General features: G+C 45.8%; 1 protein-coding gene across 50 annotated transcripts in view; it reads right to left on the bottom strand.

Moving 5' to 3' along the window:
* Positions 1 to 836: 836 nt before the first annotated feature.
* Positions 837 to 12590, bottom strand: part of LOC119161759 (uncharacterized) — a 230137-nt gene continuing 218383 nt past the window's right edge. For 49 of the 50 annotated variants that reach the window (XM_075880833.1, XM_075880818.1, XM_075880812.1 and 46 more), the window contains 4 exons: positions 11716 to 11841; positions 5627 to 5830; positions 3562 to 3816; positions 837 to 2366 (listed from right to left, as the gene is read on the bottom strand). In XM_075880833.1, coding sequence (XP_075736948.1) covers positions 2162 to 2366; positions 3562 to 3816; positions 5627 to 5830; positions 11716 to 11841 — 790 coding nt within the window. In that variant the 3' untranslated portion in view covers positions 837 to 2161. Of the gene's footprint in view, positions 2367 to 3561; positions 3817 to 5626; positions 5831 to 11715; positions 11842 to 11891; positions 11961 to 12590 lie in introns of all 50 variants that reach the window. The other variant, XM_075880810.1, reaches the window with a different exon arrangement.

Raw genomic sequence — 12590 nt, forward strand, 5'->3', positions numbered from 1 at the left:
GTAGGTCAGCATCTGCATTTAGGGTAGAGTTAGGGTGGTTTGCAATGGATGTGTGCCTGGCTTTCTGCACCGTTCGGTGCCTCCAAGTTTTCATGCAAAATCTGGTCAATAAACAGTTGAATGTTTGCACTTCGCTTGACCCCTTCCCCCGTTTCTTCGTCGCGCAAAAGCAACCTTATTTTTGTGGCCTGTGCAGAATGATGAGCCAGCCCACCACAATAGATATTACTACAACTCAGCACAGGTAATTGAATTTGCAAAGTCGGCCTCCTGCATACAGGCTAAATTGCGGTCAGATTCTCTGGACGACAATTCACTCGTCTACGCGAACCACGTGCGACTGACAGCGAACTGACCGCCCCAGCTTGCGTTTTCTCGACCCGAAGTCTTCCTGTGACGCGAGAATTGTGTTTACACGTCACTGCGAAGCCGCCCTCTCGATACCAAAACTGAAATAGCTGTTATAAAATAGTGGTGTTAAAAATACATTCAATGTATTCGCATGCACCACGACGCTCTTTTTAGGGTTCTCGACACCTGTGTTTTACTTGAAGCAACAACCCAGAAATATTTAGAATTCGTATCGGTACTATTTTACACATCTCCGCTTTGAAATGTTTTAGTGTTTTTTTCTCTTTCTTTGTATTCGTACTCTCGCCTATCAGAGTTATTTCATCCCACACTCGACAAATCGGCGCACGTCTCTTGGGAGTGAATCACGAGAGGATGACGAGAGTGCGTGCTGGTTCATGATGATTTCTGAACGAAAGTATTGGAACAGCTTCGTTTTCAACATGCATCAGTGCATAGAGAAAAAAGAGAACAGACGCAAAGGGCACATTTTGTGAAATTGTTTATTTTATGCGACTTTGCAAGGCTGCTCAGAAAGAAAAAAAAATACATTCATAGGTCACTCGCATCCTTCTGTGAACACCGTTGGAAAGGGCCTTCTGATGTCCGCCGAATACAGTATTAAAACTGCAGTAAAAGGAGCGTTGGGGCATAGGAAGGCACGACGCAGGGGGACGTCGCAATTCGCGTGGGCTCTATAGAAACGCGAAGGGGATAATGCACTCGCAGAACAGTAAAACTAAATGAGTGCGGTAACTGTGGCTTCAGCGTGTTCCGTTTTTTAAAATTATTTTTGCCTCTGGTGCCAGCATCAGCCTAGACTCGTATTGTTGTCCTTCTGCCTCTTGGAATGCACAACGAGGTGAGTGGCTGTGAATGCGCATGGAATCGGACGCAAATAGTTTCGTGCTGGCTCACAGCGGCGCGAGTTCGAGGCATTAGACCCCAGTCGGTTTCTATCATGTCACGGCGTCCCCCAGTTAGGACGAAAGCTGCTCGTTACAAAGAAGGAGAACAGGAAGGAACTCTACATTAAATTTTTGGATAGTACAAAGGCCCATAAGATCTAGCACAGGGAACGCATGGCTCTTCGCGGAGGAAAAAAGCTCCGTACATGGTATCGACGTACATGTCCAGCTATAACAGTTCGTGTTGATTATAGTGAATGCATATAAAATTTTCGCCTTGCCAGATAAGGGACAAAATGTTGCCAGCAATGGTAGCACTGAAATGTGAGCCGTTATTAGGCTGGAGCGGTTTTGCTTGGAATGTGAAAGCTAGGCATCGCCAAGGTTTATTGTGTAACGGGTCTTAACTACCGGCGTTCACTTGTGACAGCTTGTTAATGCGTACATGAGAATTTCTTGGATCGTTGAAATAGTAAACTCATTAGCTTGTGAGCAAAATACTTCCCTGCAATAATGAAGGGCTTCGTTGATCCCACTTACTAAACTACGGTGGTTATTAATCGTGCATATGTAGAAACTGATTGACAAAACCGAACTTGCGTTCAGCTTTACACTACTATTGAGCCGTGTGCTGTTCTTACAGCAGGATTACGAAGTGCTTGCAATAGTTACGACTGCTCTCGAAAACCGAGCTAATCTTTGAAGTATTCTGAGCTGTGCATGAGAACGCTTCTCACTGTGACAATGCTCTCTCCAGGCTAATGCGCCCGCCCATCGTATACACAAATGTTAGTGAAGGAAATCGAGAATGCCCACATTCTTTGCTTGAAGTTCTGTTATGCGTAGCAAACTTATTTGAGCTATTCAGGAAGAAAGAGACAAGGATGCGCAGGCATGGCTTCTCATTTCTTGTACGACTGCGGCTGAGAGGCGCCTCCACTGGCGTCCACACGGCACGAGCAGCCGGCGGGAAACTTGAAGAGCGTCACCTGCGGACTCTTCTCGGGGTTCCACGGGTGTAGCGCAAGCAGTCGATGTAAGCTGTAACGCTGCTGGCATGTCGACTCGTAGAACGGAGCGATGAAAGAGCATGGCTCGTCTGGTTTCCTGCAATCAAGAACATCTCGTTGAGCCTTGTTTTTGAGCGAAATGTGTCGTACAAAGGCTCTTTGCGTTGAGCGCCACATTTGTACAGAGGGCCTACTCCCTTACACCTTTACAACTACGATCATTTCTTAACTGAACCCATTTTTGTGACCTCTAGCTGTTCATAGTTCTCAAGGGAGTCGACACTTCAACATTATAGCGATTTACGAACATGTCCTGCCTTACGAAATATCTTTGGTTTGTTGCTCCGGTAGTCCCACCTTACGAGGAATTGCTTGTGTTTCGCGAATAGCTTATAAACCAGTGAATTGTTTTTTTTTGTCTTAAGTATTTTCATACAAATCTTACATTTGTAAGCCCACGTGGTTCCACCCCTTAGTATTCAATGCGGCAACTTTCGGTTGATATATCTTAGATAGCCTCGTCTCTACTGTTTCGTGGGTGCTGTAAAATGTATCACTGTTACCTGCTTCATTTTGCAAACCTGCATTCTACTTTTCTGTAGAAGAAGATGTAGCCATCACATTCCGCTCTATACTCTTCCTCAGTCGTCCTAACATTGTTAAGGTCAATAATATTGCAAGTAATGCAGAAAATGAGAGGGTCAAGACAGGACAATCACTAAATTTCATCTAAGACATCTGTTGCTGATCCTGACCATACGTAACCATATATGAGAGTATGCGAAACGAAAAGAAAGCGAACAAAAAAATAAAATGACATGAACTATTACGTGTCATCCACACCAAAAAAGTCAAGCTATTTCCTTGATAAGCCTACATGCACAATAGGTTGCATCTGCCACGTGATCGTCCATAATGGATGCAGAAAATGTTGCATGTAAATCACAAGCGGTAGTTTTGACTTCTTTTTCATGAATTACTGGGTTGCGTGGACAATTCAAGTTGATAGCGCTTATTCTTTCTTGATTTTGTTTTTCAACTATCGTGCTCTCTTTTGAGCATTACAATAAATCACTAACAAGTCCAAGCCTTCTCTCATCCCGGTCGATTCCTCATTATCGTTCGAGTAGCTGCTCTAAAGTCGAAATGATTTCACCCTGCTATTCTCGGTCGATACACTGGTATGCTTGAGACACTGCCCTCTAACACATCTAATTGCCAACAGCAGGCGAAAGTGACTTGTGATCTGAGTACAGCAGCACCAAGACTTGACACAAGACGACGATGCTTACCTGCAGCTTTCTGTGCGCACTTTCTGCGGAAAGGCATCCGTGTTGATGACGAGCATCCACTCCCCAGATATGGCGTCCCTGGCCCAGCCAGGTCGCATTGTCTTTGCGTCTGTCTCGCAGGCGAAGGCTCCGCGGGCGGCGGAGCTGGTGCCCAGGTGGTTAGGGAAAAGCTCGGGGTCACCCACGGTCTGCAGCTCCTCGTACATGATTTTGATCTTCTTCAGGTCACGCTCCACCATCCTGCCCACGTAGTCGCTGCATAAAAAAAATGTAATGGATGTACGTCTGCATTTGATGTTCATGATGAGGGGTATATATCGCGGGATATCTTTTATACGCTATAAGTTGTTGCTCAAAGAACAACACATATCACGTGCATGTGAACGAACTGTGCCGCACAGCCAGACTGTAAAATATTATGGGCGTAATCAGCTTGTACAAGAATGCGAAGGGCTGAGAATTCGAATTCAAGTTGATCGCTGTTTTCGACAAAGCCCCTGTCAGTATAAGACGCGTAGCACGATGGCCACGCAAACGACGTGGGGTTATATCTTGTAATGCGCTGCATTGTAATGACAAATGGGTTCGTCAAACAGCTGGAGGATGTTTGATCTTTGCCTCAAAAATAGAACGCAATCGGGATCCTCTTGCATTGCCTTGGTAGCCTTGCCGCAATCTTCGTGGATGCGAAAACCATGCTGCGAGGGAAAGAACATCTGCGCGACTAACATTGCTTGTTTAAAGTTATCCTACAATGCATAATTAATTTCCGGAGTCCTTCACTACAGCGTCTCTCATAATCATATGGTGTTTTTGGGACGTTAAACACCTCATTTCAATCAATCACTCAATGCCTACTTACAGTACAGTTTCGGAGGGCCAACTGCGCCGTAATTCTTACTTTTGAATTGGCGAAATTCCTACTGCACGTCCGCAAGGCAACACGTGAATCTACGCAGCCGCTTACTTTGTTGATGCTTGTTGTGCTGCTGCTGCTGCTGCTGATGGTGATGATTAAATAGACTGACCGCTTTGTAATGATACGCTGTTTAAACCTCTCACCCGTTGCACAGTTCACATATCTATACGCCTGCTGCCTTGCAACACAACATGCGTTAAGGAGACCCGTCGCTATACGTGACATTTGTATAGGTTTTTTTTTGATGAAGTAGTTTCAAGCAACGACGTAGTTATGTGGTAGAAAATGCACCTGCTTGCCACGCATAAAGTCTGGCTTGGATCCCCACTCTGACCCAAATTTCATTTATTTGAATTTATCTCGAATTTTAGCTCTCGGACAACGCTAAGTTTTCGCTCACAACCAAAGACGCCAACATCGGCATTTCTGCAAGACAAGCTGTTGAACGCTATCTCGCTAAAATCCACAGAGAACGTCGGCTTTTGTGTGGCTTTGTAGAATGTTTCAAGCGGGCTCTTCTCTCTATTTTTCAAAGATTTACACCAAAAACGTACCAAGATCCTTTACAGGCGCCACAACGTGGTCACAATCTTGACTACAATGCGTGGCCGCTTGCTACGTATTCGAAATTACAGAGCAAGCCGAAGCAACAAGTATTGACACAGTTCATGAGAGGCCCGTGTGTGGAATGTCGTTTAGGATATTCGCAACTCTCACAGCCTATAGGGGGCGCTACTGTACGTGCAACATGACTGTCGTTACGTTTATCGCAGCCCAACGTTATGGTGCCTAAAAGAGGGGTTGTGATCCTAGCTGCCACTGCTCTTTAAGCAAAATTATGCGAGGGTAACAACATCTCACCGTAGCGTGCGCAAATGCAGCTGCTGGTGAAGACACCAACAGCAGCGAAGGTGTGAGTGCTTCTTTGGTCTGCGTTCAACATGAATGGGCGTTTGGGTGGCGTGCACCTGGAAAACCTGCGTCTTGACTAACGTTTCCAGTTCAGCTCATGTAATTTGTTTTCAGGAGAGTTATTTAGTTTGCATGTTTTTTTTAATTCATCGGGAGTTTTGTTCGTGGCTGGTCACGACGACAGCGGATTTTCTGCAATACTGGCGTTACAAAATGCGCCAAAAAGAAACTCACGATGGGTAGTCGTTCGTGAGGACGCAGAAGTTCTCCCCTTGAACTTTGCAGGGCGGGAAACCGCCATCCGGACCGGGTCTGTCGGGTCGAGGTACCACGACTGGAGGGCCAGTTGGAGGCTCAGCGGGATAGCCCACTCCCGGAGGAGGTCTTGCAGGACCCAGCGGTCCGGGAGGCCCAGAGGGCGGTCGCCTTTGAGGTGGCCTGGGTTGTGCAAGACGCTCGGTTCATGAAAGTGCTGCCGTTACAGCGCCGTTATTTACCAAAGCGTCTCCCCAGCAACAGAAAACAAGCTTACTTCTTGTTTCACATTGGCAACAAGGTGAACCAATATATATATATATATATATATATATATATATATATATATATATATATATAGCTCTGTTGTATAGTTGTCAGGAAGCTAAAAAGAATAAAAAGAACCACTCCGGTGCATGACCTGCACTACTTTGACTGACGCCAGCCGTGGAGCGTTAGGCGCTGTTGCCGACATAATATTTCGGTATGCTTGGATAGTATGTCGGTATGCATGGGTAACATTTCGGCAAATGATTCCCATGCTATACGCGGCGTTTCAAACTGTTTCCGGACACGCTGCAGAGCATTCATGTTAAGCTTGCTGACGACTGTATAACTTTGATTTCTGGTGCCTGTGTTTCGGTCCGGCATCAGAATACCGTGCATGACTGCTTAGTGCCCGTAGAGACATCGGCGCCGTCACGCGTTCGCCACTATTAAGCCCATTGGCCCCTCTAGTTCACTGAACCACGGCCATGCAGAAGGGCAACTGGCGACGCAAGCAGGCGCTTGCTCTTGGAGGGGAGGAGAAATGTGAGATATGTAGAGTTACGGTATATGCTCCCTTTATATACAGTAACTCTAGAGATATGCTGAAGTGCGTGACACCTAGTGAGCGCCGGAGGAAGTGCATCTTGCGCAGGTCCTGTCATGTGATATACGTACGGCGAACGCGTCTGTAAACCAGCGCACTAATGGTGGAGAGGTAGGACCGGGACGGAGCACGCGCGACTAATGTGTTGCGTCGACGTACCAGATGTAAATTTAAAGCATGCAGTTTATGTCAATTTCAAGGATTCATGATTTGATAAAAAATGAAAAAGCAGCTTTCAGTGAAAAATAAAACCAGGGGATCTGTTACGCCTATGCATGTATAAAACTAAATTATTATTTCAGGCCAAAATAACCCCGAAAATTGCCGGCTTTGCGCACCGCATACTGCCAGCGACCACAATTTCGCCACGGCGTGTGTGACGTCATCTTGTGCACGGAACGGTGCCGTCGTCTACTACTAAAGTTTCTGACGGTACAAAGCGTTCATTCTCTATGCCGAGTCCAACAGAGCTGAAATAGTTGGAATGCACGCACAGCTGGCCACGAAAGTAAATCGTTCACTGAAATGCACATGCTCGCACTGCTTTTTATGTCACCGCTGCTCGTGAGTGCGCCAGTATTGACCAACATTGGGGGCTTGCGAGTTCATGAAAGTAAGCATGTATCAATAAATTCTCGACCAAATGGTCTAAAATATCATCAGCTTGTTGGCGAACACGCAAGAATTACTCAACACAATGCAGATTATCACCGAAAATGACGTGTCATGCATGGCTTGTTTAGAAGCACCATTCAAGTTATGACACATCTGAATGCCCACAGCATGTATTAATTGAAAGAACTTGATGTTTCGTGCACTGCCTGAGCCACGTAAAAAGACGTGCGTGGTGAAGACCTGCATGATGCGTAATGAGCTGTAGGGAGCTTGATCGATAAAAGCCCTTCTACATTTGGATAGGTACCACAACCTATTCTCTCCTCCATCGCCTCCTCTCCTGCACGCGTTGGTCTTTTTCTTTTTCCCCCCATGACAGTGATATCTACAAGGAGGTTTAAATAAATGTTGCTGGAGTGTAGGCCACCTATACATACCAATGGGGTAGCCAAAGCACACCCGCCGCTTCTTTCTGCCGTGGTTTTTAATAGTTATGGAGGGCATTAAGTGGTATATTGTCAAGAATAAGAAGTGAAATGGCAAACAAGAATACAGTTGACCTTATCCTATTTCTTTAAGTGTTTTGCTTGCACAAATGCACATCGTTGAAGGGTATGTCACGCTGGTTTTTAAAAGAAGCGTACTCGTGAGAGCTGAGCTAACTTTCTCGGGATTCATTTTCTCGTTTATTTTCTTCTTCTGGCGGAACCTTATGCGTAAGTAAATTTCGGCCACTTTCTTTGCGTGGAATATAAAGGTGGGTGTCCCAGCTACTCATGTACAAATGTACATACCCATTAAAAAAAGATGCATGTATGAGGTAAAGATGCAGTGAGGCCACTCTCTCCCCTTTTCTCAGAAACGGGCTTTTGATTCTGGATCCCTTTTATTTTAGCTTGAAAATAAAGCCTCGCTCATTCGGTTCACTATTTGTCTGTGGTAGAATTTTTTTCTGGAGCTGGTTTAACTCCCCTTAGAAAACACAAACCATTTTTGTTTTATAAAAGTTGCGTGTAGGCATTGCAACTTTTACATCTTCAAACTTAATACAAATAACGGCACGAGTATCTCTCGGTTATGATCGCTTTTTTTTTGCAGTTGCACTACAAATATTGCACAGTTCAGACCTTGATTCAGACACTGGTTTTCGCTCGCTGCACACGAAATAACGGAACAAAATACATGAATGTAAAAAAAGACAGGTTTTCTATGTTGCCCAAACAATGTTAACTTCACTCGTGGTAGCAAGGTAAGCCTCTAATTAACACAACTGAAAAACAGGGGCGTGGCCAAGGATTGGCACGCCGGGCCTGTGCCCCCGTTTCCGCGAAATTTTTTTGCCATGGTATAGCAAGCGAAAAGTGGTGATTTCAAGGGGGTGCCCCTCCCGAAAACAACAAAATGCCCCCCCCCCCCCTAAAAATGGCTACGCGAGGTTTATGACCAGACTAGTTGGTGAAGATCCATAACAGCTTGCAATGAACTCACTTCGTCCGTGTCGTGCACTGTTAGCTATTCTGGCTACGCCACTGCCAGTAATCAAAAACGAAATGATGGAGAGGCCTATTTGATTTCAACAAATAGTTAACGGTTTGTTATTTTCCCTCTCGCTTGCCACTGTAGTGGTATCAACAAGCACAAGGATGTGTACAGTGGACATCGCAGGTGTTTTAGAAACGCATCTAGCCCAGTAGGTCCACTTGCGGGTCACAGTACAGTCAGGTTGTTACAATTCGACGAGTGCCTCTAACATATATGTGGTCGCTGTATTTTCGCTATCAGTCATCGCGCCATCTAATGACACAAGTGTTGAACAGCACACCCCGAAGTGCTTCGAACATTTGGGTCCTTAAGAAGCACATTAGGAAAAAAAAAGAATGACCGTGAGATATGTGAATACAGGTTGAGAGCTACCAACATGCAGATGTTCCGGCATACAGTTTTTATTAAGCTCGATATATGATACACTCAACTGAAACATCCCAGAAAACCTTTTAGCTTGAACCATGTAGCCTTAATAAAGGCTCGATGTATTCATTACAACGTCCGCACGCTATACAACGCCGGCGAACATCTGGGACAACTGGGCAGTCGCAACCGGTTGAGCTGCGGAAGGCGCGCTTTCTGCCTATGACAAGATGGCGGCGCGCGGCTTCACCTGAAGGCCGCCTTCTCCACTCCAGCAAATATTACTTTAGCCTCCTTGGATATCTCCTTGTCAGCAGTGTGTGAAGGTCTTAGATTTTTTTATTTTTTTGCTGCCGCGAAGAAGCCGACCATCGCGCGCCGTCGGAAGCCCAAACTGAAGCTTTCAAATAAGACCACGGAAGCGCTGGATGGAACGTTAGCGTTCCATTCAGTGCGTTGATATGTTCAGGGAGCAGAAAGAAACTTTCAGCGTGGCGCCGAGGCAGAAAAATATTACACCATCGTCCGCTAGAGGAAACCATGTGTAGATGCGGAGCAGCGGCAGCTGTCGCTTACACTGGCGGGGCGTTGTGCAGGAAAAAAACCTGGCAAGGCGCAAAGCACGCAGTGAAGAACCGTTGTTTCCTACTGAAGCATGCCAATCACTGCTAATGGGCAATGAGAGAGACGACTCCGATAGGACATAGAGATTTGCAGTCCGCTTTTAGGTAACGCGTACGCTGCGCATTTTTAGGGACGAAGTTCTTAAGGGTGTCGGCTAGTCCCTCGTCGTCCATTGTAATTACACCTAGTACTCGGAGTGCTCACTAGAAGGTGCTGCGGGGCTCACTCCACTCTGATGCGTAGGAAACGCGTGCTTTAGTGTGATTGGAGATGGATAGACGGATGAACAGACAGACAGACAGACAGACAGACAGACAGACAGACAGACAGACAGACAGACAGACAGACAGACAGACAGACAGACAGACGGGCGGGTGGACGGGTGGACAGAAACAAGGATACCAAAAAAAAAACAAATTAATAATTCACAGAGGTAATGATCCCCCAGAGCTTCGCCCCCTCGCTATCATTCACTTCATGAATATACTGTGATTTCTTTATTGTTCAACAACGTACAGGAGAAATCTTCACCGGCACTACCTCAGAGGTGAAGATACAGTTCCTTTACATACGGGATGACCAGCGAACGGTTCAGCACGAGCAGTCGGTGTTTTCAAGAAACCCGCTAGCAGACACTGCCTGCATCGGCGTTGCGAGGCGAGAGAGGGGGAGCGTAGGAAAGGAGAGAAAGGAGGAGGACGGCCATGCACAGTGGAGCGCGGACGCCACCGGATCGAGCGAGCTCAGAAGATGCTTCGCATCTAAAGGAAAAAAAAAAGTGTACGTATGCGCTATCTCACGTGGTTGCCGTCGCCTGATCGGAGGCGCTGGACAAGGAACCGTGGGGCGTTGATCAAAATATGGCGGTACTTTTCGAAATCTAAAGATGCTTTATATATAACGAGTTTGCGAGATGCAATTGCCGTTAACACCGATTGCTACTAATTGTGTGGTTCCAATTTTAGTTATTGATACACCTTAATGTCGATTCTGTCATTCACAACCCCTAGCTTTGATTGTTTTATTCTTTCTTTATGAACATAAACCTAGAAGTTTTGATCACGGTTTTTGGTGAAATCTCCTCATGGGTGCTTGACAGGGTGGAATTCAAGATGGTAGAATGTCACGTGGTACTCGTATCACCAAAAATTGAATACAAAAAAGATTGAAATCATGAATGGCAAGTTGGCAATGACTCACCGTGCGCTATTTAAACCTGGCGGACTATGAATCATTTGTATCGCATGCGCATTTCTGCTATATATGAATGGCGGCACAGATCACAGCCACTTCTGTAGAGTGAACACTTCAGTTGTTTACACGAATTTCTACATTTCTGGAACCAACGAAATTGCTACGTTATGCGTCGCAGTGTAACACCTGCTCAATATTGCGCGAGTCAAGTTGCTTTTATCATTCTAAATGAGTGCAACAGGCTTGTTGCTGAGCTAGTTGGTTCATAACAGAAAAAAAGACATGGCACAAATATTACGGGGACGTGTCTGTCAGTTTATTTCTTCAATCCGTCCCCGTACTCTTTGCGCCGTGTCTGTTGTTTTCTTAAATGATGAGTCCCACTGGTGTGTAGGGATTATAGATGCAAACACTGACACACATTGCATGCAGCTGTATCTCGCATCTGGTTGCAGCCAACTCTGCGCTCATTAAAACGCACACATTGGTTGTAGGAGGTGCGACTGTCAAATCAGGTCTTGGGAAGCCAAGCGGCAACTCCAGACGAGGTCCGTTGAGCCACTGTAGCCAGTGGAGCACTGGACGAAGGGCCCACCTACTCGAGTTGCTAATGGGAACTACTAATAAACGTTCACTTTCTCTCTTTTATCTTACCTCAAGCTAACTGGGTGTGCAATCGTCATAAAACACTTACGTATCTTGTAAGAAAGCACCAGGATTCTTACAATAAATTAATTATTGATATAAGAATGGTAGTGGAAGTTTAGAAAATGTTATTGTTATGCGAAAAGTGTGATACAGGTCAGGGCGCGCGTCAGTGAGAGCACTGACACGCAGTTGAGCTCTGACATACGGGGCTCGCTGTGGCGGCAGGTCGTACGGCTGCTCGTCTTCGTCCACGGAGGGCGAAGGACCATCACCTCCGCCTTCGTTCGGAAGCAACACAACTAGGAACAAATCGTCATCCGGTGGACGATTCCTGAAAGTGCGCAAACGACAAAACACAGACAGAAAGAAATGTCAACTTACTGTGGACGAGTAACGGGAGGAGAAATGGGAACGAAGGGTTGGGTTGAGGGAGGGATAGACGGCGGCCGCCTGAAAGGAAATACCACTGTCAGTGCGACACTTGCACAATAACGAGGGCGTAGTGTGCCGTTCAAGATAGGTTGCGTTGGCAAATTGGTCGAAATAATTTAGCCTTACTGTTGGGCGACTCTTGGTAAAGATGCAACAAAACGAGAACAGAGGCTCCGAAGACTCGTACACATACTTAACACTTAACATGCATACTAATTACGTTTTGTGACATACGCACACTTACTGAAGGGGATGGGCATCCCAAGGAAGGCATTTACCCCTACCTGTAAGGGCACTCCCAGCTGAACACTGACAAATTCAGCAATTTGAATCACGCATTCTTTCTCAATAGTCACCACACCCCACCCAGTTTTTTTTTCTGCTAAGGCCGTAGGGATTATCTTGGGAGTTCTGGATGCCCGAAAAACGAGGCCAAAATGTTGGCAAGCTTAAACAGCGGAGATGTTTAACATACCGAAATCTCGCCCAGGCTTTACGTCATCTAGATAGTCTAAGTCAAGATTAGTTAAGCATAGCCAATTCAGACTGAACACGACTAAATATATTTAAACTTAGTCTAGCAATAGATACCATGTGATACCCAATCAATAGCTGCCACAAGAGTAAGTAATTGATCAATAAACAATA

Source organism: Rhipicephalus microplus, chromosome X (assembly GCF_043290135.1).
Source record: "Rhipicephalus microplus isolate Deutch F79 chromosome X, USDA_Rmic, whole genome shotgun sequence".
Classification (NCBI taxonomy): Eukaryota; Metazoa; Arthropoda; class Arachnida; order Ixodida; family Ixodidae; genus Rhipicephalus; species Rhipicephalus microplus.